The sequence below is a fragment of the Gavia stellata genome, chromosome 3, assembly GCF_030936135.1.
Source record: "Gavia stellata isolate bGavSte3 chromosome 3, bGavSte3.hap2, whole genome shotgun sequence".
Lineage (NCBI taxonomy): Eukaryota > Metazoa > Chordata > Aves > Gaviiformes > Gaviidae > Gavia > Gavia stellata.
This window is the reverse complement of record NC_082596.1, coordinates 26,324,590-26,352,420: the sequence shown is the minus strand read 5'-3', so window position 1 is coordinate 26,352,420 and position 27,831 is coordinate 26,324,590. Positions and strand designations below refer to the sequence as shown.

The following is a 27,831-nucleotide window of genomic DNA, read 5'->3' as shown; positions in this document are numbered from 1 at the left end:
GCCCCGCGCGGGCGGTGTCCCGGAGCCCGTCCCCCGGCGGCGGGTTGTATGACCGCGGTGGTGCAGAGAGAGGGCGGCGGGACTGGCGGCAGCCGGGCGCTGGGGCGGCAGCCGGAGCGGAGCGCGCCGGGTGAGCAGCGCGGACCCGGCCGCATCCTGTGTGGGGGTGTTCGGCCGCCGGAGCCGGTCGGGGAGGGAGAGGGAAACTTTCCTCGCGGAGCCCTTCGCCTCCGGGGCTCCGGCCGCTTTTCCGCGGCCATGTTGGAAGCCGGGGGCTGCCTGGCAGGGAAGGCGCTCCCGCGGCGGGAGGCGGCGCCGGGCTCCGCTGGCGGCCGCCGTGCGGGACTGTCCCGCCGCGGGGCTGGGGCGCTCCCGGCCGTCCGCGGGGGCAGTGCCGCTTCCCGCCGGGGGGGAGGCGGCGGGCCGGGAAGGACCCGGGGAGGAAACGGGCGGCGGGCGCTGGCTTGTCCCAGGGCGCTGAGGGAGTTGCGGGGCCTCGGAAGCGAGTTCGCCTTCAGGAGGGGGGAAAAACCAACAACGACATGGGCCCCGCGGTGTTACATAAGCGCCTGAAACTCCCCAACTCGTGACTGGCACCGAGGCCCGGGCGGCGGCGGCCGCTCGCCGTGGGGCGGCGGGACGGGACGGGACGGGACGGGACAGGGCGGCGGGCGCTCCCTTCCCAGGCGGGTCGCGCGGGGCATCCCGCCGCCGCGCTCCCCCGGAGGCTTCGACCCTGCGGGGAAGGGCCTTGCTCGCCGTTCTAAACTCCTCGTCGTTCTCGGAGCAAGTCACCTGAAAAGTCTTGATGCTGTGGTAAAAAAAACAACGGCGGAATCGCCGGTTGTGCGGCTGCGAACATAAGGTGCTATTTTTTTTTTCTGTGAAAGGAGAGGAACGGGACTGCTCTGCTTAAGATACATGTGGCATGTAAGCTGTTGTCTGAAAGCGGTTCAGGAAAGGACAGCCACATGTTTTTCCTTTTGCCTCATTTGAAAGACTGTGTGCATAGACACCAATATTTATAAATGGCAAAACTGCTCATCACGGCAAGAAAGCGATGGGTGAGTCTGCTGAGCAGTGCATCTTGGCATCGACTTTGTCGGTGCTAAGAGAAAGGGCTATATCTCAAGTTTTGACATGAAGCATCAGTGCAATAGTTGTTGATAACCAAAATCTTGTATTTCTAACAAGAAATTAAGAGGATTCCTTTGCCTATATTTTGGTTGAATTGATCAGAGTGGTTCCAGAAGCATCTTTAAGTCCTAACTCGGGCTGTCTGGTGTGCTGAATAGTTAATGTAGGGGTTAATGCTTGTTTGACAAACACTGCATCCGAGGCTGTGATGTGCCTAACAGCTTAAGTTCAGATGAGGTTAATACAGTAGGCAAAGTGAGTCTCAAATCAAACCCACAACACTGGAATCAGTTTCAGAACTGAGATTGCTAATTCTTCTTTCTCTCCTGAAATAAACAGAACTTAAATACTCAGCTTTCAAGTTCTAAGACTTGTATATTGAATTATTTTAGGGATGGCTGTCTGATAGAAGGGAAGTATTTAAAAATGGCAGGTACTTAAAGATGGCAATGTCATTGGTGCTAAAATGCTACAGATGATTTGCTTTGATGCATTCATCAACACGTGGAAAGGAATTGGTTCTTTAGCTCCGAAGGCAATTTTTTTTGCTGTTGAACTATATAATCTAATTACTGTTGATTAATCAAGTGACAAATAAGAATCCTTATGTAGTTAAAATGTCATGTATATCAGCTCAGCTTGTTAAATAACATTTTCCCAGTTGTATTAGGGTTGTTCTACTTATGTTGAAAACAGCAGTGGAAGTGAAGTGTTGTGAGCCTGAGTCCCAAATTCTTGCTCCTGAATGCAAATTGGCCATGTGCCTTTTGGAGTGTTTATGAGTTTTGCCCTACATAGAAACCCACATGGAGGAAATCCCTTAACTGCTAAACGAAAACTGGTGAGTAGAAATCTGGAGCTGGCAAAGCTGGGTCAGTTTCCGCTGTCATATCATCTGAAAAGAAACGAAGTAGTGTCTTTTCACCCAGAAGCAAGTTTTCATTAGATGCAGTGATGAAATCGTTATTTAGCAAGAGCTGCATTCTGTTTCCCTTAAATTATGGGCTGAGACTTAACTCTACTATTACGTATGTGCCTGGATGAACAGAAGATCTACCTGTAACATCCTAAAGCCCATTATTTTACAAAAAATATTGTTCGTAAAATGATCATTATATTCAAACACCATTGTGACTTTTAGGTTTCACCATTGTTGTTGGTGGATGGGGGAAGGTTTCATCTCTCCTGAGTCAGTGCAGTAAATAGAGATGGAACTGCAGTTTGGCATGATATGGCGGAGCCTGACGGGTCTCATTTACCTTACCAAGAGCCAAGTGAGGGCAATAAAGCCAGGGTGCTGCCTGCAGGCAGGGTACAAACACTGGCTTTGTTGTACTTGCAGCATTTTTGGTCTTGTCTTCACCAAAGAGGGCTAGAGGTGTTAAAATGAAAGCTTAGGGTCAAAACATGGCATGTGAGATGAGGGAGAGTTGAGGTTTTTAATATTTGCAGATACAATTTTCTGAAAAAGTGTCTGTTAGCTAAAATGTTGGAATTGGTGGTCAAGCAAACAAATGGCATGCAAGTTTTTGTTCTTAAAGGCCATTTAAGAATAAGGAAACCCCAGTGTTAACAATGGATAAGCTTCTTAACTAAGTTTCTTACCTACCAACATCTAACTTTTTGATCTTTGTATTAAGAAGTGAAACCTTGTTCTGTACTGCTTCAAGTTCTAAAGGTATGTTTGTGACTTATTCCAAGCTCTGTTAATAGTCAAGCTTACTTTTCTATTTAATTTTTGTGATTTTTTTTTTTAATGATAGATGATGCTTGTATGTGCATATTTTACTACTTTCAAGGATTAATTGAGTAATTTGATGGAAGTGTGATAATTGAGATTGTTCCGAAAGAGTATAAATAAGGTGCAAAAATAGGCTTTTGAAATAGAACTGTGTATTTAAAACTTTCTCCCTGTGCAGCAAATGTAAAGTTGGCTGTTGTAGCATAACTTCTGTTTTCATGATTTAGCAGAGGACTTGTTTTTACAGTTGAGGGGGGTGGAAAGCTACTCTGTAGACAGGTGTGGTAGAACATGTTTAGCATACTAAAGATTATTGTAGCATTGTCATAAGCTATAAGATGTGATGACAACTGTGTTAGGAAGTAGAGTCCTGCAAATTCTGAGCCACACGAGTAGTTCTGTTGAAATAAAGGAGTCTGCTCACATGAGAAGTGGATTGACTGAGAATTGTACGACAAAGATTCTCCTTTTATGAAAATAAATATTATTGTGCATAAGTGTTATTGAACAGAAGAATACTTCATGTTTTTCAGCCTGACACTTTAGTACTACAAAGTCAAAAATACTCATATGTTTACTTTGGTTTTCTAAAGTTACATAAATAGGTAAGAGTGCAGCTGCCTTGGATGTAATGATGTGGGGTTTTTTAACCTACTAGTGATGATAAATAACTTTATTTTGAAGAGAGTGGCTTTCTTTTATCTTTTTATTTCTTTGCATTGTTGTGTTTTACAATAAAACAGTGTTAACCGTGTTCTGTATGTAATATAGCAGGATTTTGGCATTTTGTCTAAGTGTAAAAGAAAAAACGGTTGAAAGTTAAGGATTTAATATACAGGAATGTTCTCTCTACATCCCCCCCATTTCTGAATGTAATAAGATGATATGCAAGCAGTTAGTTACTGTGTTGAGACGTGATCTCTTGAAGTTGTACTGATTCAGACAAATATAGGAGGGTTGTTAGATGGTGATGTATCTGATCTTTCTATCAGCATCTTTAGCTTTCACTAGATACCTCTTGTACCTCAAACATACCATCTAGTGGTAACTGTTTTACTTTTAAGTACTTTTTTTCCTTTTGCAAAAGGAAAAGTTACAGCATGTTCTTTGACATTTGCATTTCTGAAGTGTACGCATAATTTGTTAATGCAAAGTAATATTAAAGAGTGTACAGCACACGCTGCTGTTCACATTGTCAGATAGCATCTTTCTCAGAACAGTGAGCTGTGCAGGTTAACTTCAGTGCAAACCTTTGCAGTTTTCAGAGTTTCCTCTAGATCATGTCATCTTTGCAGCAATAAGGGCCTAAGAGAAAAGGAAAATGGCCTGCTGGATGAGAATCATGTGGACCACGAGCCCCTGGGGTATTCTGGACACTGTTTATTGGACTCGGAGGGCTGGGTTGTGCTGAGTGCTCTAATGTCTGTACTCCAAGTGCTTTCCATGTAACTTTAAAATGCATCAAACACATTCAACAAGCAGTAAAAGGGAAAAAGGCCAGTGGGTGCATTTCCCAGGAAGGCCACCTACAGTAAGTTGCTGTGATTATGGGGTTCTTTCAGGAAATGACTCCTTCCCCACTGCCCCCACCCCCCTCCCCCTTCTTCTCCTTTAAATTTCTCCTGACTTAGCTGCCAATACTTGGTAATGTACAACTTCAGAGACTGATTTTCAGTGTACTTCTGTTGTGAAAGCAGTGTGTGACAGTGATTTACACCACCCCCCCACCCCCCCCCCCCATTCTGATCTAGGTTAGCAGCATGGAGGCAAGTGAACTGCCCTTTTAACACACAGGTTATGGCTGAAAAGCTGGTCACATTGAAGACTGACAAATTTGATTTACGGTATCATTGTTAAAGCTTTCCTTTTGGCTTTTGTTGATACCTGTCAGATGTCGGTTTTCTAGACCTTCACTGTCCACCCGTATGTCACCAGGTAGCAGCATTTGGTATAAAAAAGGGCTTATGTCCCTTGCTCAAGAAAGAACAATGCAACGCTTGGCTGACGTGTTTTAAGTATTGCTGGATAACTAAATATTAAATATTGCTGGGGGGCAACAGTGACAGGTCCATCATTGCAGTACTTCAGTTTTGTCAAGCTTCCCGAAAATGGCAACATGTAGTTTGATTCCAAGCCCCAAGCTGTGTTTCATTTGCCTGCTGACCCCTGGATTCTGCTGGGTTGGTGGTTTGCAACCTGATGACAGCCCTGCTGTGTGCATGGTTACTGGGGCTTGAGCCATTTTTTGGTACCAATTTGAGCAACTTCTTTCAGGAGGCTTAAATGGTAGGAGGAAGATGCTGTGCAGCCAGCCATACTTGCCCTTAATCTGTTCTTGCTGGTGAACTAGTGGTAGAAATTGTTTGGCTTTTTTTTCTTAAGGAGTTAAGAATTTTAAGGAACTAAGTGTGTCTGAATATTCTGGTTTCCCTACTGCAATATTGGAAACATGCTGCAACAGTGCTTCATTTGACCCTGTTAGGTAGTGCCCAGCTGCCTGGCCTCCTGAAAGTATTTCTACAGTATAATATAGTATGAGGGTTGCGCCCTAAAGAGGAGATTTCTTAACGTAGGTCAAGAGCAGCAGAAAGTTGAGGTGATTGCACCTGCTCAGAGAAAGAGTTCGAGTGTTTTTACTTGGCTTGTGTCTTGTTCAGTTTTGTGGAAATGCTTGGAATTGCTGAGCTGGTAAAAGAAACCTCTTTATCGTACAGCTTCTTTTCCTATAACAGGATATCTGAATTTAAAGGACACATGCATATGAAAATAGTGAACACTGATAGAATAAGAAGTGAAATAGTGATGATGTGATTATGCTGTTGTGCTTGTAAACTGTGAGACTGCATGGGAAAACTTTACTCTGTTTTAAAACACAGCTGGCTAAAAGCAAGTGTCTTTTTGTGTTGCAGTAATTTGTAGGAAGTTAATGGCTCTTGCCTAGCTTTGACTACTTGGTAACTCTCTCTATAGCTTGGCCATGCTATAATCAATTACCTATAGTCTAGTCCTTGTTGGACTGTTAGTAAAATTCATAGCTTCTCTCATAATGGTAATAGAAGTAAACTAAAGAAAACTTAAAACAGAAAATGTTTTTTTTTACATTGGCTGTTTTAAGCACCTGTGCATAGTAAAAAGACATAAACCAGTGAACAGTCAAGCGTGTCGTAGAATCATTTAGGTTGGAAAAGACCTTTAGGATCATCAAGTCCAACCATTAACCTAGCACTGCTAAGTCCACCGCTAAGCCATGTCCCTAAGCGCCTCATCCATGTGTCTTTTATATACCACCAGGGATTGTGACTTCACCACCTCCCTGGGCAGCATGTTCCAGTGTCTTTCAGTGAAGAAGTTTTTCCTAATATCCGGTCTAAACCTCCCCTGGCGCAACTTGAGGCCATTTCCTCTTGTCCTGTCACTAGTCACTTGGGAGAAGAGACCAGCACCCACCTCTCTACAACCCCCTTTCAGGCAGTTGTAGAGAGCAATAAGGTCTCCCCTGAGCCTCCTCTTTTCCAGGCTAAACAACCCCAACTCTCTCAACCGCTCCTCATCACAAGACTTGTGCTCCAGACCCTTCACCAGCTTTGTTGCCCTTCTGTGGACACGCTCCAGCCCCTCAATGTCTGTCTTGTAGTGAGGGGCCCAAAACTGAACACAGTGTTTGAGGTGCGGCCTCACCAGCGCCGAGTACAGGGGCACGATCACCTCCCTACTCCTGCTGGCCACACTATTTCTGATACAGGCCAGGATGCCGTTGGCCTTCTTGGCCACCTGGGCACACTGCTGGCTCATCTTCAGCCGGCTGTCAACCAACACCCCCAGGTCCTTTTCTGCAGGGCAGCTTTCCAGCCACTCGTCCCCAAGGCTGTAGCGTTGCATGGGGTTGTTGTGACCCAAGTGCAGGACCCGGCACTTGGCCTTGTTGAACCTCATACAGTTGGCCTGGGCCCATCGATCCAGCCTGTCCAAATCTCTCTGCAGAGCCTTCCTACTTTCAAGCAGATCAACATAGGTCGTAGATGTGCATTCATGAAGAAAGGGAAAATAAAATTTTGTTAACTCAAGGAAGCTCATTTGAACATGTAGGTGTTCTGCTAGCTCTCAAGTGGTAAAACATGCAGGTGCTCTGCAATCTAGGAGGTGCTATTTTTAGTGTATACTTGTGTATAAGAGATACACATCAGAAATCCTTCCATCAATGTTCTCTACTTGCAGGTTAAAGATGCTGCAAGAAGCATGCTGGCAAATACTATTTATTTCAGTCATCAAAGACCAAATCCTCTTTTTCACATTGACTGAGAGACGGTCTAGCTAGCTGTTAGCAAGTTGCCTCCCTGTGTACTCTAAATACTCCTAAATAATCTCTAAATACTCTGAATAATCCATAACAACAACAAACCACACAACCAATCTGGTTTTGGAGAACTGCTTGCAAGATGGATTTGGCAGCACTTCTTGTAGAACAGCTGTGTCTGGATCTGTTTTTTCTATACTAATGATACTGTGTCCCCTCTGCAAAAGAATTTGAATACATCTATTTCAAGATTTAAAAGGTATATTGATGCTGTGGATTCTCTTCATTGTGCTGGGTTAACAAAACTTAAGGCAGGATCTAGCATGTTCTGAAACTGGTCAGATCCTTTTGATTTTTCATGTCCCTCACCCAATGTCCATTTAATGTTAAGTGTGGTAGTATTTGTATATGTCACGTTATTACCTAGTTCAGGCGGGTGCCCCCGGCACTGTTGAAGGGGGCTGTTGTCAATTAAGCTGTTCCTTCACAGGCAGCATATGAGATGGGAAGGGCACACCCAGCGCCTGTCCAGGCAGCCTGGAAGGGAGGGGTAAGTCACTCCTGCCAAACTGGAAAATAACATTTGCTGGGAGAGGCTCTTCAAACAGCTAAACAATTGGAGTGGGGAAACATTAAATTGTAAACACAAAAATGTATTCCAGTGTTTGGTATCACAGCCTGGTTGAGTGATCCTTTAGGCACTGGCCCAGCATGTGGGGTTCATGTCTTCTAGAGTTTCTCGAGCTGGAGCAGGATCCCAGGATCCTGTCCTCTGCCCTTGACTCTTCTAGTACATTTCTAAGGCATTGGTCTGTTGTCTGCTGTTCTTCTGATGGCTTTTAGCTACTCACAGCTGTGCAGAACTTTGGAAGGAACTTGAACTTTTTTGGGCTCAAGATTTGCGGAAGCTGGTTTTGAAACCCTGTTCTGGTGTATGTTCCCAGTATTTGGTTAAGATGAAAGATGCAGTTTGCTAGCACTAGAGGCTAAGCTAACCCCTGCTAGTGCTCCTAAATACATGCAAATGGAAAGTTGAAATACTAGGGTATTCTCCCATGATGGCAAAGATTTGATATGAATATTGGGCTTTTTCCAGTTAGTTGTTTGTTGGTTAATTTAAAAGGGCGTATGTGGTTTTTATTTATATATATATAACCCCTATATATTTATAAACTATATATAATGTTATGTGTGTGTATATATAGACATACAAAAACTCAGCTGTTTTACTTATACCCGTTTCAGTATGCTGGCAGCTGCAAGTATTTGGTAGGCCCATAGTTGCCTGGATCTTGCTTTCTGTGCTTTCACAGATGAGTTTCTTGTCGAATTGGAAACACTGTTCATGGTGGGTCAGGCCTGCCTGTTCACCTCTGTTGTCAGAACTCAAGCTTTTAGGGTAGTGTGGCTGTGTGCTGTGGGTTTTTTTTGCTTTTTAAAAATTCCTTTAATTCTAGCCATTACCTGTTTTCCCCATGCACATGCTGGCTACCTCCTCCTTCGCATCTTGAAAGGCCTTAAGGATTTTTTTCATCTAAATGGCAGTGGTTTGTCTGGTAGTACCATGTTTCACAAGTGCTGTTCAGAGCCGTGTAAACCTATATTGGTGCTTGGGGAGTGCTCAACTGGATGTTGCTCCAGCCCTTGACTACCAGGTGGGGGGTGGAGGACTGCGTATTTCTTTCCAGTGCCACCTCTGTCTATCATGCCAAGAGACAAAAACAATATCAAGCTACCCTGATTTATTATGAATAGAAGCCTGACAGTGGTAATAAGCAGCTGATTTCATTAAAAAGCTGGATCTCTTACAAGAACATTGCTCCTGGGCTTCTGCAGTGAGGTCTGTTCTCCCCTAAGAGGTATTCAGGGACTTCTTCCGATGAAGTTGGGAGGGGTGGTGGGAAATACAACCACTTCCAGTTGGTCTAGGAGTGGATTGAGGCTCTCCTGGTCATGTACTTTCCTGTGGTATGAACCCTTCAACACTGGGTTTCCACCTTTTGTATTTTCTGTTACTGCCAAGCAGGAGAAGGTAGTGGGAACGGATTTGGGACTCGACAATTCTGGATTTCTGTGTCTCTTTAATAGCTGCCACATGTTTCTTGCTCGGAGCAGGGGTGCTGGTGTTATGGCACGTGGCGTTACAACCAAGGTGGTTCCTCTCACCCTTCGAGTGGGGCGGGCTGCAGACTGGCTGAACTCGTCTGGTGGGGCAGCCCTCTTCCTCTTGCCTTTATTTCCCTCAGGTCTCCTCTATGATTATTTAGCATTACAAATCATTCAGGACGTGGGAGCTAGTCTTTCTGTTTACAAGCAGGTTAAATTGGCGTTCTCTTTCCAGCTGTGGTTTATTGTGTTAAATACCAAACCTCGTGAGAAGCTAATGTGCAGAATTTGGATGGTTTTGCTTGCATACAGCAGCTCAGGCAGTGTGCTAACTGTTCAGCAGAGTACCTTGGATAGTAAAACAACATTGCTTTGCTCTTGCTGTGCTAATACATATGCTGCTTGGCAAAACCGATAGTCTTTTGCTAAAAATAGTTTTCCGTACCCAAACTAGCTTCTGAGTGGGTTGGGGAATATAAGGTCATACATTTTGAAAGATCTACTGAGAAATGATCTCCATCCCCAAAATGGAATTGGCCTCACTAGGCATTCCTAGCTTGGTTGGATAATGGCTATTGCAAATTTGAAGAGTAACGCACTTGCCATGCAGGTTTGATAATAAATTTTGTTGTTGTTGTTCATATAGAATAATTTACATTCTATGAGCAATTCTTACACAACTGTTCAATTAAAGGAAAACAGCAGTTCTTCCTTGGAAGTTGGAAATTAGAGTATACTAAAATTAACTGTAATGTATTGAAAGAATTACTAAACTGTAAAACGTTAGGCAGTTAAAATAGGGATTTCTACGTTGTACCTTCAAGAAGAGTTTTAGTGGGACTAGGCTTTTGACGGTCATTTGCAGCAGTTTAAAAACAAAAAATAAACAGATCTGTCTGGGTTCTTATGGTAATTATAGGTTTGTGATGACATCTGACTAGACAAATGCATGGATTTGCTTTCATGATGTATTTGGACATGACTAAATACTGGACTGAGAAATAATCTAAAATACTGGCAAGGCAGAGTATTCACAGGTCGCACGGTATGGAGTAACGTGGTTGCTGTTAACATATTTCTAGCATGGTTTCTGCAAGCCTGTGGCTGATGCCAGAACATTAGCCAACAGGCTGAGACAAATGCAAGGTTAAGAATGCTGGTTCGTACTGGATATACCGGTAAGGGAGTGAGTTAGCTCATCAGTGTTTACCCATGCTGCAGCCATTGCTCCACAGGCTTGTGCAATGCAGGAAAGCCGTGTCTTCACAGTGGGGAAGAAAAAAATAAAAAATCACATTCACACAGAAAACATTACACTAGAATCATAGAAATGAGACTTGAGAGAGGTCCACAGTATCATCTATTCCACTTTCCTGCCAGTGTCGTATTGATTGATGCTTACACTATGTTTTCTCTATAGTGTTTGGATGAAAATGTCACAAGCATCTTTGCTTCCTTAGAGTAATCGAAAGCAGCCTTGGTATTGCCACCATTCTTTTCCAGTGTTCTATCTTGCTGCTTTTTTACTTTATTAAATGCCAATAATTAATAAGGGTGTAAAAAATGGTGCAAAGAGGCAACAGCATACATTGCCTTAAGGAAAAGATAATATTTTTTTTGTCTGTAAATCAAGTCAGTGTTTCTGTCCTGCTACTGGTACCTTTCTGAATGCTGCAGGCATTAAGCAGGTTACTCAAAAGTGGTTCTGGATAAAGTTCAGAGGGATCTTATCGCCTCCGTTCCTGCTGTCATCTCTACCTTGATATGGTCTCTTTAATCTCTTGGTCCTTCTTATTTCTTTGCAGTATCATAATGTAGCTTTTTGTTGTTCTTGATATTCATATCTTTCAGATATCATCAGGTTATCCTCTGCATTCTTACCAGCTGGTTACAGTAGCAATAGCAAGACAGTTTGGTAAATACAACAGTTTTGGAAATACTTTTATGAAGAGAATTATTGGAGAACTGCTTGTTAGAAGGCTGTATTTCTCTAAGTGACAGTTGTTTGCTTATGTTTTAAATAGCATCCAGGACAGCTAGCTCCAGCACAGTACATGCATTTCGTTGTTACTGTCATGCCAGCTTTTAGCAGTGATAAAGACCTTTAGAAAGTGTGTGTCATACTCGTATCTCCTCTCAACATAAAATTTTTTGGGGTGAAATTCCTTTTAATTTCACTTAACTTTATGGTCAAATCGGTCTTTTCGTTGTTTTATAAAAAGCAACCGATGAATAATGGAAATATATAATTAATATTTAAAACCTCTGCAGTTAATTGTTATAGATGTATTTAACTGTAAAATATAGAATGAAATATTAATGAATTCATAAATAGGTCAACAGATATGTAAAACTTCATTTTCCTCAATATTTTATTCTACAGACTGAATGATAGAAATAAACTTTAATTAAATACCTCTTGCTGGTATTTCTATATCATCTTTAATCCAGCTCTTGTTATTAACTTTATGGTCCTTGGCAGGTAGTGCTGACTTGTGCATGGACACTTGGATGCTGATAACAGCGAATCAGATCTAAGTGTATAGAAAGTTTAATTTCCAACAAAGATGACAGTGAAACATTCAGGACAAGCGATGGTATCATCTTTCTCTGTATGTATTGAAGGAGGCTGTGCAGGAGGTGGAACTAGTGAGGCCAAAGTAGGATTTAAAGTTTATGCTGATTTCTCTTCTGACCTGTATCAGAAACTTAGAATATCTGCTGTGCATGTGTTTAGTTCAGCAATTTTTCACACTAAAACTATTTGCAAAGCATTAGACATGGGTAAGTTTCCTTAAACAGGTTGCACTTCAGAAATTTACACCGTGTTTTACTTGGCAGTGGTGCAAAAAGTTGAGTGTTGTTCTTAAGAGCAACACATCTAATATTAATAGAGATTAGACTACTGTAATACAGTACTCTAGATGCCTTCGTAGCTGGAAGTTTGTCCACAAAAACTAGTGATATTACCATTTCATACAGAGCTTTACATCAGAGGGATGTATGGGGGTTCTGGGGAACTTAATTGTGTTCATTCAACTGTAAGTCAAATTAGCATGTCTTCCTTGCATAGGCAAAGTGCAAGAGGAAAGCTGAATGAGTCTGATGTGATAATATAATGTATAACAGTTATTTGAAACCTGTCACTAAAAAATATACATAACTAAGTACTAAATGACTGATTCTGCCTCATGAACTCTTTTTAAGGGGAGTGTGATATTTTTCCTCTGTAGATCCAAAAGATGAGTCACCTTACAAACCAGTCATTTAATGCACATCAGATACCTGGTCTGCAGATAGTCCTTTTCTGTCTTAGGTTTACAATTTACTTGTTTCTGTCTTGTAAAAGTTTTATTGATCTTCTGTACCTTTCGTGTATGTTTAACTTGTGTGGTTAAGTATAATAAAACAAGATTCAGTTCTATTTGAAATCTCTCTTTTATTCAGAGCCTTCGAGTTGTGGAGTCAGACATGATAAAATCTTTAACTTTTGCCTTTTATTAAGTGACTCTAAACAGAAACTTTTATTACGAAACATATATGTTACCCTTAGGCAAGAAGAAAAATGGGTTAGTTTGAATGTACATGGTGAAACATAGTTGCTGATGTTGTCTGTATGTGCAAATGCAGGTGTAAGAACAAGGGTTCTGTATGACAACTGGGTATTATTTAAAAGTTTATTGAGTAGCAAGGTATAATGTGCTTTCATTTAGATCTGCTATTTCTACCTTTTTCTTTCTTTATTCTCTTCCTTTTGTATTCCTCCATTTCTGAGTCTTCTCTTTTTCTATTCTCTACATTTGCTTCACTGCAACAATATCTAGATCTCGTTTCATCCGTTCTAATGGTGTGATCAGATACTGTGGTTAGTGACTTTTTTTGTTGGATTTGTGTTACTGAATCTGGCTTGGAAACATCTAGGATCTGCTGCTGCTTTAGGACTGGATGGGCCTCTATGTGGTTCGTTTTGAGCTCCTGTACTCTTCCCAGCAGCATAAATATACTTTTTTTCTTTTAAAGCTGTCACCATAACTGTGAATGTACATAGTAATGGTTGAGCTGCCTGCATCCTGATACCATGGCTCTGAGAAATCTAGGCTGCCTGGTTTGTATTAATGCAATGTGTTAAATGTAATTGTTAACAGCCTTATTGCTAATTGTAAAGATGATGCTAGATAAACTGGCAGTTATGGCAAGGCCAGTAGCATTTTCCTCCCTTGAAGGAGTGTTGAAGAAAAATAATGCTAAAAATTAGATACTTTTAATTAACACTTGTAAGCAGGGACTGTGTACTGGACAAGACTTGTTCTTGCCCAGGCCAGAAAGAACTGGAGCACTGGCGGTTCTGCTGTATTGCTGAAAAAACTTGGGAATTCAGGTTGTGTCCCTCTCCTGCATACCTTTTGTGCCTGACCTGCAGTCTAAAGGGGATGCTGGTCGTGATGACAGTACATGCACACTGAGCTGGGGAGAAGAAATGTTTTTGTGCTGAGCTGTATGCAGGCTGCATCACTATGCTGTAATAGCTTTTTCTATCTCATTTCTTCCTTATAGCATCTTTGTGTTATCTATGGTTCTGTTCTGTGGTGATCATGCCAGCTGCTACAGTGGTAATGTAGTAGTAGAAGACTTTTCTGGCAGTGTTGAATTAGGTGTAGCAATGTCAGTCAGAGTTGCTTTTTTAGTTGACTCCTTACGTCTGTCTTCAACTACAGCTATTCTTCCATGCAATTTAGTCTGGCCTCTATCAAAAGCAGAGCTAGCATATAAAATAAACATTCTCCTATTTTAAGTAAGACCTGTAGAAGCACTGAATCCTGGGAGATCATCGGTTCAGTCACCAGGATACAGTGGCTGAAAGAAACAATTATGTGGTAAGTGACTTGTCAGTGCACAGCAACCCCAACAGAATTATTTTCTTGCTGCAGTAGTCTGGAATGTTAATAACTGTAGTAAATACACGACTTCCTCAACATGGGCTGTGTTTTAGGTAAGTGGGTAACTTGTTAGTTCTTCAAAGGTTTCACTAACACCTATGTTTGCTCACTTTGAAGGTGAGTGTTCTCACCAACAGGATACAAATGTAAAACTGGAGTGAAATAGGGGAGCAAGAAGATCTTTATCTTGATAATAGAATTGATATTTCTGTAGAAGCTTCTTGTGCTTAAAAGGAGAAATGACTTAGTGTCAAAGGCAGTTCTGCATATGGCAGAGGAGTTGGGGCTTTCTGTGTCATGAAATATTTTGTCACCTTTAAATAGCATATTTTGCTAGGGAGATGAAAGCCTTTGCCCAGCATCTTCATCATGAAATGGGCTTACTGAAAGCATGTGTGTGAGAAGGAGGACAAACTGAAGGTATTACAGCATTTTGAAAGTTGAGAGTTACTTATTTGGAAGGGCTGCTAAACCCTGCTCATGGTGCAGCTCTATAGAGCTAATTTTTCTTACAAGGTGATCTATTTATTTTTGTAATGTTTTGACTAGCAGCTAGTACTACTCTGCAGTCTGGACACAGAAAATGAATCTGATGTGATGGACTGATGGTCCTGATTGACAAATGGAGTCCTCCTTGCCTATGGGCCTGGGGACCTTCGGGAGTTTGTATGCAAAAAGTGTGAAACTGGAGTCAAATGTGATAAAAGTCTGAACAATAGGTTTGAGCTTTTTGACTTCATAGCATCCATAAGCCAAGACTATGTGTAAGATGCTCCCACTCTCTCTGTAACTGGAGCTGTCTAGCCTGTCATTTTGAAGCCTATGGTTCTGGTTTATTCCTCACTTGCTTTGGGGAAGATTTGAGGCATGTTTTCAGCCATTAGCCATCGCTCGGGAATTGCTTTGTTTGATCAGGTCTTGAGATCTTGCATCTTGAGGACGGTAATCCAGTATCCGCTTCTTATAGCGGCCAACAGTAGAAACTTCAGAAGAAAGTTTTAGCTGGCAGAGAGGAGGATATTGCCACCCAATTCCAGGCTATGATCTGTTATCTTTTATAATATCTCTGAATATGCTTTAAGAAAAGATTGTTGTAATTTTAAAAGACTGGTGGTTGATAAACTTGCATAGCTTTTGGACTGTGGTGTCTGGGGGATGAAAGTTCCTTTGTGTGTCCAGACAATATTATAATTTAACATCATCTTCTGTGTGCTCGTAAGAAGAAGAGGTGCGCCTTTTGTCCTGACTTTAGCTCTTGTGACTTAGGCATGGCTTCTCTTTTGTATTCCTGGTCTATTTTTTCCATGTTCCGTTATTATTTGTAATGATGATACTTTCTAGGTAGTTTCTCATTATCCATTTCTGAACTTCCTTCCTTTCTCAGAAGAGGCTAGTGAAGGCGAATGAGCATTAGCATGCATAGGATTTCAGATGGATTTTTAATTTTAAGTTCTCTAAAAACTTATGATAAAAATGTCGGAGTGCTTATTAAAAAGTCTAATTTATTAGTGTGGGAAAATACAATTCATGCTCTGGAAAGGTGGAATAATTAATCAGCAGTCTGTGGCTTTTACTACCTTAATTGAGGCTGGTAGGTGAAAATTTGTTGAATGTTACAGACAAAAGTTTCAATCTAGAAGAGATGTGATTATCTTGTCTGTCTTAAAGCAAGAATCCAGGGCAAATTAAGGACTATTAAGTCCAGTAAGTGATTATTTTCACAACAAGCTGAAAGTACAGTCTTCAGCACAAGTTCTGGAGTCATGTGTCTTGGTTTCAAGCCATGATGATTATTAAATGATCCTGGTTAGAGTTGTTTTCTCTTAATTAACTGTTCTCTAGGATGACCTAAAACCTTCAGCCTTTTTTCCCCCTGTTTTCTTCTCCCAGTGACTTGTATTTTGAAAGCTTTCATGCTGACCTTGAACAGAGTTTGCTGTTTATTGGCAGGGCGTGCAAAAGGCACTGAGTTGGAGTTATGGAACAGTGAGTGCTTCCTACAGGTCGCTGTAACTTCACACCAAGAGCTTGCTTCACTGAAACTCATCAATATGATTGTGGGGTTTTGGGGGAGGTTCTTCCTTGTAGACTAGCAAAAGCATTTAACTTGCTGTAATTTGAAGATAATTCATGTAAGTTTAGAAGTAATGCATATTGATTTGTACCTGCAGAAAAGTGTATTCTTCTGGTCTGTCCCCTTTGCACTCTGCTGACTGATTTCCTTCCCTGCTTCACAGGGAACATGAGATTACTAAATAACTTTAGACTGACCCTGTGACTGATTCCTTGCTTTCTAAGTCCGAAGTGGTTGTTGGTTCAGTTTTGGTGCTTGCAAAGGCTGTTTATTGCTAGTATGTTGTTAGATGGGAATGGTTATTTGGCAGTTAACCCTCATTCCAAATCCTGGGCTTTGGCAGTCAGGCACTTGAATTTTATTTTTGAGCCTAGGACTACAGCAAATACACATCAAAAAGTTCCTAGTTTCTCTTACATTCCCTCCTTAGTAATTTCTCCTTGGTAGATAGAGAGATAATAGTTGGGACAAGCCAATGGCATTTCTGCTGAGTGGCACCTCTGCATTAGACAAGGCTGTAGTAGAAGTGAGGCTGATCACTTACCCAAAAAACTCACTCCCAAGTGCCAGTGTTGTGCCTCCTTGCCATGTGGTAGTAGGTAGTTGGAAGGTGTATATTTAAAAAAAAAAGGGGGGGGGGGGAAGTGGCTAGATCTTAATGCTGAATAAAACATGTAAAGGTGGGTATTGTGTGTCCCTATGTGTATAAGTTAGTATTGGTGCTTGGAATGCTTGGAAAAAATAAGGTGTCTATTGAAAAGTATATTTTGGATATGTCTGTATAGTCATAGCATTAAAAGAAAAAGAATCTTACTGATATAATTTGAGTCTTGTGCCGTTCTCTGGGAGACAACAACCCAACTGTAATACTTCTGTTTGATCAGTTTAAGCCAATGTACTTTCTATGCAGGGTACTGTCTAAGCACCTCCCTTCCCATCGCTCCATAGTCTCCCTCCACTGCACCTATCCTGCTAACCTGAGCCCTAAAACTCTGGTTTGTTTTCAACTTGTTCAGTCCTCTGATCTAATACATTGTGCAGCTTTTGTAATGGCAGGGAGGGGGACAGAGAGCATAAGTTGGTATCGCCACAGAAGGAAACAAAGCAGAACCGTATCAGTTAAGTTTGGTGTTGCAGAAGGATTTAGGGATTTAGTACAGTGTCCACTTGTGGGCATCTCTTAAAGGGAAAGATGGACAAAGCTTCGAGAACCTTGACGAGTAATGACTCAGAAAAGTAGGGCTGGTGAAGGAGATAGAAATAACAAGGTTTTTTTTGTTGTGGTTTTTTTTTTCCTTCCACTTGGACTCTCAGTCTTGTCTCTAGAGATAAGGGACAAGCACTTCAGTCCTCAGAAAGCTTAATAAAGTAGTGATGGTTATTCTGATTGAAGAACAAAAAGAAATGTTTCTTTTGCAGCAAAGATGACTTAAGCTTACTGTTAAGAAAATACTTCCTAACTGATCAAATGAGGAACCATTGGACAGGGTGATGGAGGAGGTCAGCTTTTTTTTCTCTAAGGTTTGACTGATAGCTGGTGGAAATAGCATAGGTGTACTTGCTTGTGTGCCTTGATGCAGTACAATTAAATCTCTTGAACCCTTTTTATAAGTCAGCTTGTGTTTTGTCTTTCTGCAGATAAAAATAATTTCAGATTTAGTGGCTTTATAATTCCGCTAACCATAAAAGTGGTTAACACAATACTCTCATATTGTAACTAATGCTGTAAGGCATATAAAGAAAATTCAAAAGAAGTGCTGAGTAATGCAATAGATTTTTCAGTCTTCAGTGTCAGACTGATACAAGATGATGTTATGTGCAGGGCTTAAAAAAACATCAGTTGAGTTGTATCTGAGTAAGCCCACTTGTCAAGCTATTTCAGTGTGGAACTAATTAAACTCTCAAAGTGGTAACTTAGAAGTTATTTTTTAATCACACTTAACATTAGGCATGCGGATTTGTGTAGTCACAGTTAATATACTTACTTAGATGAGGCCTAATGAGAGATTTCTCTGCCACCAAATTTGTATCAAGAAATTTCATCCCTATTTTGTAAGAAAGTATTTGAGCTTTGATTTATAGGAAGATTGACTGGACCAGGCTGTGGCAGAGCAAAAGAGTCTGAGCAGCATCAAGTCTGAGCCTTGTTTCAGCCTAGTTTCATCTCTGTTATAGGCTGATGCTGTATTGATGGCAGGCGGTGTAGATCTAAAAGAAAAGGTAAGTGAACGTAGAGGACTTCCTCTACTCTCCTTCAGGCCTGTTCAAAGCAGTGGTTTCTGCCAAAGGGTGTTGTGAGCATCAGCCCTGCGGTAGCTGGAAAGTAAGGCACAGGAGAGCAGTCTTCTGTGTGCTGAGAGACAGGTCTGTCTCTAGTACTCATCTCTGCTGGCTGTCTCACTGCTCTGTCAAGCACACAGTTCAGGTTCATGACTGTACTCAGGAGGAGCTTGGAGGGAAGCAGCTCTGGATCAAACTGGCAGGAGTTTGCTTTGCCTGACTTCTGCCCAGGAAGCTCTAGGCTAAAAGATAGGCTAAAGAGTAGTTTGCCAAGGTATGAAGCACTATAGTTATTTCTTATTTTCAGTTCCCTGTTGGATGCCTTAGGAATCTTACCCATACAAGAGAAAATCTTATTTGCTACTTGGGGAAGGATAAGGGGCAGTTTTAATCCGTAATTGGAACATATATACTCTGTAGTTGATCAGCTTCCTGAAATACAAAGCCTTCTTGCCTAAACTTGCAGCCGGCACAGGTCACTTAGTCTTTCTCAGGAGCAGTTGTGAGCTGTGTGACTTGTCCTCTGTGCTGGTCTGCCTGTGTATGTTGCCTGATGATGGTGGATGCAGATGTGGCTCAAGTAGGTGAGGAGGGAGCCCCTGCAGAAAGAAGGCAGCAGCAAGCAGGCGGTGGGCCACCAGCTGTGACTAGCTCCCTGCTCCTGGCTCAAGAGTTTGCCATGAAAGCAGGTGTGTGTGTGTGTGTGTGCAGGCTGTGTCCTGTACAAAATGTTTCTAGTACATAGATTCATGGTTTTGGCCCATGATTTAAGGTTTACATACTGAAAAAAGAGCAATGCTAAGCTTGGTGTGGTGGTTTCCTATGTGAACATCAATTATATAATTTTTGTTTGTAGTGTTAACACTAACATGGGTCCTCGAGCTCCTCAGTTAAGTTGATGTTTCTGTCAGTATTAGTATTTGGAATGATGGATGATACTTTCTTTTGCTATCCAGAGAGTAGGTGCAGGAGGATATACAGAGAAATAAAAGCATTAAATCAGGATGCAGTAACCTTACTAGAAGGGAAGCCTCCTAGTCTGTTGCCAGAGGCTCTCAAGAGCGCTGCTGTAGGTGCTGTCTGTGTGATAAAGACAGCTGTCAGCTAGATGGAACATTTTTGCTCTTGAAAAAAAGACTAATTGGTTGCTAAAAATTCTTAGGTGTTAATACTTATTTAAATCTAGCCCAAGTCAGTGCCTCTGAGCCAGTGGGTTCTGTTAGATATTTTAAGGAATGCGGGGTTGGTACCTTCCTTGGGGAAGGCTGCTGTTGAATCAGTCCTGTTCTAACAACAAGCTTTTTTTCTAATTTTAGGATACTTGTGAAAGATGGTGGATCGCTTGGCAAACAGTGAGGCAAATACTAGAAGAATAAGTATAGTGGAAAACTGCTTTGGAGCAGCTGGTCAACCTCTGACTATTCCTGGTCGTGTTCTGATTGGAGAGGGAGTACTAACAAAGCTGTGTAGGAAGAAGCCCAAAGCGAGGCAGTTCTTCCTGTTCAATGACATTCTTGTTTATGGTAACATTGTCATCCAGAAGAAGAAATACAATAAACAGCACATAATCCCGCTGGAAAACGTCACTATTGATTCCATTCAGGATGAGGGAGACTTACGGAACGGGTGGCTTATCAAGACACCAACAAAGTCTTTTGCGGTTTATGCTGCCACTGCTACAGAGAAGTCTGAGTGGATGAACCACATAAATAAGTGTGTTTCTGATTTGCTTTCCAAAAGCGGGAAGACTCCTAGTAATGAACATGCAGCTGTCTGGGTACCAGACTCGGAAGCCACTGTGTGCATGCGCTGTCAGAAAGCAAAATTTACGCCCGTCAACCGTCGTCACCACTGTCGCAAGTGTGGCTTTGTTGTATGTGGGCCTTGCTCTGAAAAGAGGTTTCTTCTCCCAAGCCAGTCTTCCAAGCCTGTGCGGATTTGCGACTTCTGCTATGATCTTCTTTCTACTGGGGAGATGACTGCTTGTCAGTCCACTAGATCAGACTCCTACAGCCAGTCACCTAAATCATCTTTAAATGATGTATCTGATGATGATGATGATGAAGACAGTAGCGATTAAGGACCAAACGTTTTTTCCATGTGTTGCAATTTGTCTTTCAAACCATATGGAGCTGCTTTTGGGGAAGTCTGTAGTGAGGTTCCTCGGAAAAATTCTGTTCTAGCCATAAAATATGCCTGAATATCTTCAATTGCGATGTGCCTCAATCTATGAATTCTCTAGACAATAGGTTTTTCACTCCTTTGCAGGGATAGACTGTTGCAAATGTTATCAGAATATTTTCCAACTTCTTATACTTGAGTTGTGTCCAAGTTAGACTTTTGTGGAAGATTGGATAATAAAATATACTTTCTTAATTTAACAACCCATACTTCGTAATGTTTCATATTGATATGTTATGTGGGGTTTTTTTGGATATGGGGAGGAAAACTGTAAGCATGCATGGAACAGTGATGTTTTGGTTAATCCCTTAGACCATCTTGTTTTTTTAACCATGGTATATAATACGTTGAAATGTGACATAACTTACAAACTTAAGTGTCACAAAACTTGGAAATTGTCTTGTTTTGCTCTTATTTATGACTTCCTATGCCAAGCAGTGCCTTGTACCAATTGTGCTGATTCAGGAAGAAACAAACCTATTCTATGTTGTCTGTATTTGCCTGATGCTGGTATCTAGGAGATTGTTGGTGCTATTGAAAATAACTGCTGTGTTCAAAGTGGAGCTTTGACAAGGTCATAACCGTACCCTGTGGTGGGTGATGGAGGCCTGAATCGCACATCCTCACCTGTGCAGCCAGACCTGAAGACTCTGCAGATTCCCACAGGCTTCAGCAGGGTTCTCCTTGCAGGAGTTGCATTGTGGGTTGGGATCTTGAGATGAGAAGCTTAGGGTGACTCTTCACGGGGATTTATACAATTTCTTTTCAGAACAGTTTCTAAGTTTCAAATTTAGCAAATGCATACTGCAATTTTAGTTGGCTGATATAGTATTTGGATGTGATAGCCTATATATTTTTGGAAATAATTCCCAAAAATGACACTAAATTGTTTCTTAAAACATTGGTGAGAGGGTTGTTTTTTTCCCCAGGAGTTTTATTGGCTTGTTTAAAAATAACCTCATATTTTGAACAAAAAACCTGCAAGTATCCTTGTAAAATTGGCTTTCCTTTTTACACAGCTGACCTCAGGTTAAACGTGAGATGCAAGTTATTTCATTTTAAATGTATACCCAGGACCTAGAAAGATGTATTTAAGAGCTATAACGAAATCATCAGTGCAGAAAATGTCTCTACCATAGTATTCATTTTTACTTTTAATAAGTTCTTGAATACAGAATTGTGTTCTTATATAAATGTAGAGTTAGACTTGCAAAGACTTGTTAAACCCCCAAATGCTATGTTTCTATATTTTTTTATAATGGTAGCATCAATTTTGAAGCAGGAAAACCTCTTTTGAAATAGCTGTACGAATATAGTAGCAACTGACTTTATAGAAAACAATGTTAAACTTTTGTATCTCTAAGTGACAATTTCTGCACTGTTTGCCTTGGTTGGCAATAATTGGGTTAAATATTTATTGAATAAACAATCAATGCTGCATATTGCACTAGTCTCCCATTCTGTACACTGTAAATGCCAGTCATAATTTTTCTTATAAAAATTAGCAGAGCACTTCAAAGCCATAGCCCTCTGTGAGATTTCTGGTAGCTAAAGATGCGCTTAGCATCTTTAGGAAGGCACTCTACATTAATAGTCTGCAAGACATTGCTTCAGGTGAAAATGGTGTTAATATTTTTAGCTTGGGCAATGTCTAAAAATTTCTAAAAAAGGTTGTTGGTTTGTTTTTTTTTTAAAGCACTGAAGAGTATTTGATCTACTTTGAAATAAAACATAAAAAGGGGAAAACGCTTTCTGATGGAGACTAGGGACCAGGAAGATTCTGTAAAATTGCCAGATAAGCAATAAGCAATTGTATATACTCAAAGACTAGCTGAAATAAGTAGTTACATATACTTACTCCTTGAAAGATGAGGGAATGATGACCTGCAGCAGGGGAAAATGGGCTATTCTGAGAAGACACTTTCAGTTAATAGTGCTTACTTTTTGTACCTCTCTTACTCCATATTTCAGGAAGAGAGACTTGTCAGCTTCAGTTTTTCTACAGAATCAAAGTACAAACCTCCCGTGTACATACCTTCTAATGCCTAACAATCATTTTCTTCCTGATGCAATTGTTTCCTCTTTAAGCTGTCAAATATTAACTTGCCTTGTTAGAGAGCCATCTCCTTGTGTGCTTTTCCCTGTGTTTCTATACTTCGTGCTTACTTTTCAGCACTTTTTAGGGGGCGTGAAGAGGGTTGCTGAGAGTTAGATCACATCCTATATTTTGCAGAATGTTCTTGTACCTACTTCAAATATCTTTTTATCTGTGAATGAAACTTGCACTGTGCTGCACTGATCACTGAAGCTGTAACCAAACCAATGCATGCGTGTCATATCTTTCATCTGAAATTGATGTATATGGTCCAAGCTTTTTGAGAAAGTATTAAGGGAAATAGTGTTTTATGGTAATGCTCCTATCCCTCAGTGGTTTTTGTTTAAAACTTTACAAAATGGACTTAACATCGACTTCTCTTGTACTTACAAATTCCTGAAAGGGCTTGTTTCATACTTTGTAATCTTGTTCTGTCAAATTGTTTTATTTACAAATATATGGTGTAGCTTCAAGCCTGTGTGTTTAATTTTCTTTAACTGTGGGCCTTCAAGGGTGACAGAAAATAGGGCAGCTGTTTTTATCTTGACAAGTACTTGAGCAACAAGTTTATTCACTGTCAGGAGGGATTGATAAACTGGGAGAATAAGCATATAGGAAGAGATTTAAGACTAAAGTGGAAATCAATGTAGTTATGGGTTTAGAAAAAAAACTTCTGCAGCTGCAACACACTTGCTCATCCTTGTTTTAAACAGTTACTCAAAGTTGTCTTTTGTTGGACCAGTGGTGGTTGAGCCACTGGCAGAGGCTGGAGGACACCCCCATGTGCAGCAGGGTGCCGAGCAGCCCAGCCCCGGCGCTGCAAGTCTCTGCTCTGGGCCCTGTCGAACCACTGCTGGGGATGAGACTTCTTGTGGTATCAAACTGGAGAGTAACTTAGTACTTTTCCCGGAGCTTCTACACTCTTAAGATCTTAAAATACTGATGCAATATGGTCAGTCTCTGTATATTTTATGGACTTTTTTGTTTATGGTAGACTTAACCCGTTCTTTTTTTGATAAGCTTTCCAAATCCAATGGAATGAAAGCAACAGCAGTGCCTGCAGTGTCTCTCTTGCAAGGCTCCGCAGTCAGCTTCTGCGTTGTAGAAGATGCTGTATTGAAGAAATCAGTACTTACTTGCTTTAGCTGAGTTCACATTTTGCACACTCTTTGCTGCTACTTCAAAGTTCGTTTGCTGGAAACCCTAAAGGAAAGGGAAAAGGCTCTCTTCTGAAGGTTTTAATTGAAGCTTACTAATTTTAGCCTCTGCACCTAAACTGCCGTTGTTATCTTAAGATAAATTAGACTGTTTTCCTTTCAGGTTTGATGCAGCTGAACTTCCTGTAGCTAATGAGTAATCTGTGAGGGTCAAGGGCTGTTACTCAGTTGAAAATGTGAGTGGATTAATGAGCATTCACTTTGCAGTGCAGTTTCTGTGATCTCTTCTCTAACAGGCGGATTAGAAAAATGACATGTAGAAATCTTGTATTTTACGTGTGGCTTTCCCCCCAGGGATATGCATTAGCTAATCTCCTAATGCAAATGAAACAGTGGTCATCATTGTTGCTGGTTAATGTTTAAGTGGAAGCAGATTATGGATTGTATTATTGTGATTTTTGTGTTTTCCTGTAATTTCCCTGAACCAATAGAAGAATGCCTGGTTCTGTTAGCGGATACAACTGGAAAAGAGTTAAAGTACTGATTTCCCCCTCCCACCAGTAGGAAATTATTGTAGTGAATATTAGAAAGTATCTTGGCTGTTTACTGCCTTTCATTTTATGAAATCTGAGCTATGTGTTTGTGCCTGCAGCCGGTCTCTGGCCAGCACTGGCTCCCATGACTCATCGGGTAGCCGGTGCTCTCACCAGGAAGAATCTCTGCTCTGTTCCCTTGCTGCGATCGAGTTTGGAGCTGCCGGGGAGTGCAGCACAGTGATGATGTGTCTGCTGTACAGTGATAGGCAGCTCTGCTGTATTGCATGTATCTGAAAATATTCTTAAGCTCCATCAGGAATAAGAAGTCTGCCTCTTGATCTTCAGACTGGAGATTCTTTGCTTTCTAAATTATTTTTTAATTGTCTGTAAAATACTACCTGTGCCCAGAGTAAAAATTAGAACACTTTCCAACTGCACTTGGATGCATTTAGGATAAAAACTAGCAATGTAAATTGATGGAATTGACAGTGAAATAATCTGCTAAGGAGCAGGAGGCATTTCAGGGTCACTTAGTGCATCTAACTGTTGTTTAGCCTGCCTAAGTGGAATAATCGTTCCCTTGGGATGAAGTTTTTACATTTATAAAACTTGCGGTTACTTGTATCTAGTATTTTAAGAAACTCTGTCTCCGGTTAATTTCTGCAAGCATAAAAAGCTACCAAATAGCAGCAAAACCTAAGGTGACACAAATAGACCTGATTCCACCCCGCCTGTTCTGGGTCATTCTCAGTTACAGAGGGTAACTGGATAAATGGTAAGAACACATCCAAAAGAAACCTCCTTTAGAAATCATTTTACACAAGATGATGCCCCCAGCCTAAGTAGTGTGCAGGCAGAAAGCAAGAGCTCATTTTATTCAGATGTTCTGAGGCATAATGTCAATGAGTTCAAGGGCTTAAATCTTTCAACAGTTGGATCTTCAAGAGAATCTGTTGACCTTTCTTAGGTAGTCTTTTTCCTGATGAAAAGTAGATGTCAGCTCTGTTACAGGTGTGAGTGGCTTGCTAGCAATTCATTTTAGCTTCTGGCTAGACTTACTATTTAGATTTTTTCTCTCCAAAACGTGTTGCCTGTATGCAAATTTAATCGTAGTCTGCGTTGTAGTAAGCGTTAGGGCTTTTGGGGCTGATTGTTACAGAGCCTGGTGCTGCTGTTGAGCACTCTTAACCTGTGAGCTTGTAATGGGTTTGCATAACATGAGCAGTCTCTGAGAAAGCTGTCTAACAGTGAAGGAAGGGGACCTGCGTGGTCTGCTTGAAATAGCAGTCGGTTCCTACTAGTACCTGTTTGCCCTAGTCCAGGTCTGTGCTGTCTCTCTAGCTGTCTCTCTAGAATGACAGCTCCAAAATGAGCTGCTTATGTACATAAAAATATATAGATAGAGTAATTTAATTCCTTCCCCACCTGGCTTGCTTCATACTTGCCTTATCAGGGTATTACCCTGGAAGATAAGATGAATAACCGAGGGCTGAGCCTGCCCCTCCTGTCTGACAGGGATGGTGTGAGCCCTGCTGCAGTGTTACGATGGGTTGTGGGATGCATGTGGGGAAATAAGGAAGACAACAGAGCTAATTGCTACACAGAAAATGAACATGCTAGTAAATTAATGTTGTCTGGAAGGAAAGACCTGGTCCCTCAGTCTGTCATGAGCATGCAAAGTGCTGTGGAGCTTCCTGCCAGATGCAGAAGGAAAGGCAACTGGCTTCCATGAGAATGGGCTTTAGAGGGCCTGTAGTCTGCTCTGAGGCTTTTCTTCTGAAGGTAAAGTTACTACTTTTAAAACAGAAAAAAAAAGACGGTATGTAATAGTATTACTCATTGTGTGCATCTGACCTGACCTTTATTATCTATAACTTGGCATTTTGGGTAGAGTCTTAAAGGTTGGAAGGATCAACCTGGCTTTTAAACAAGAGAGTTGTGTAATGTTTTTAACAGCACTGAAGCAGTAGTGTATGAGATCTACTTCTATGACCAGGTGACCCGCCTAGTGGATGAGGGAAAAGCTGTGGATGTTGTCTACCTGGACTTTAGTAAAGCCTTTGACACTGTTCCCCACAGTATTCTCCTGGAGAAGCTGGCGACTCGTGGCTCAGACAGGTGCACTATTCACTGGGTAAAGAACTGGCTGAATGGCCGAGCCCAGAGAGTTGTGGTGAATGGAGTGAAATCCAGTTGGCAGCCGGTCACAAGTGGTGTCCCTCAGGCCTCAGTTTAGGGGCTGGTCTTGTTTAATATATTTATCGATGATCTGGATGAGGGGATAGAGTGCACCCTCAGCAAGTTTGCAGATGACACCAAGTTGGGTGGAAGTGTTGATCTGCTTGAGGGTCGGAAGGCTCTGCAGAGGGATCTGGACAGGCTGGATGGATGGGCCCAGGCCAACTGTATGAGGTTCAACAAGGCCAAGTGCCAGGTCCTGCACTTGGGTGACAACAACCCCATGCAACGCTACAGGCTTGGGGACGAGTGGCTGGAAAGCTGCCCCACAGAAAAGGACCTGGGGGTGTTGATCGACACCCGGCTGAATATGAGCCAGCAGTGTGCCCAGGTGGCCAAGAAGGCCAACGGCATCCTGGCTTGTATCAGAAATGGTGTGGCCAGCAGGAGTAGGGAGGTGATCATGCCTCTGTACTCGGCGCTGGTGAGGCCGCACCTCGAATACTGTGTTCCGTTTTGGGCCCCTCACTACAAGACAGACATTGAGGTGCTGGAGCGTGTCCAGAGAAGGGCGACAAAGCTGGTGAGGGGTCTGGAGCACAAGTCTTGTGATGAGGAGCGGCTGAGGGAACTGGGGTTGTTTAGCCTGAAGAAGAGGAGGCTGAGGGGAGACCTTATTGCTCTCTACAACTGCCTGAAAGGGGGTTTCAGAGAGGTGGGTGCTGGTCTCTCCTCCCAAGTGACAAGTGATGGGACAAGAGGAAATGGCCTCAAGTTGCGCCAGGGGAGGTTTAGGCTGGATATTAGGAAAAATTTCTTTACTGAGAGAGTGGTGAAGCATTGGAACAGGCTGCCCAGGGAGGTGGTGGAGTCACCATCCCTGGAGGTGTTCAATGAACGTGTGGATGTGGCATTGTGGGACATGTTTTAGTGGACATGGTGGTGTTGGGTTGACGGTTGGACTTGATGATCTTACAGGTCTTTTCCAACCTTAGTGATTCTGTGATTCTGTGAGAGGAGGAATGCGTGAAAAAGCCTATTTTGAATACACTTCTCCTTTGGCTTTTAGTGATGGCTGTGGCTCCTGTCATATGAGATCTCTGGAAGCAGAGGGA

General features: G+C 41.7%; 1 protein-coding gene across 1 annotated transcript; it reads left to right on the top strand.

Moving 5' to 3' along the window:
* Positions 1-92: 92 nt before the first annotated feature.
* On the top strand, positions 93-20,960 carry PLEKHF2 (pleckstrin homology and FYVE domain containing 2). Its single transcript, XM_059815567.1, has 2 exons — positions 93-130; positions 19,886-20,960. The coding sequence occupies exon 2, from the start codon at positions 19,900-19,902 to the stop codon at positions 20,647-20,649; it is 750 nt and encodes a 249-aa protein (XP_059671550.1). The 5' UTR covers positions 93-130; positions 19,886-19,899; the 3' UTR covers positions 20,650-20,960.
* Positions 20,961-27,831: the final 6,871 nt, after the last annotated feature.

What these genes read in the sequence shown, in the direction of transcription:
- PLEKHF2 (XM_059815567.1), top strand. Translation starts at nt 19,900, where the DNA reads ATGGTGGATCGCTTGGCAAACAGTGAGGCAAATACTAGAAGAATAAGT.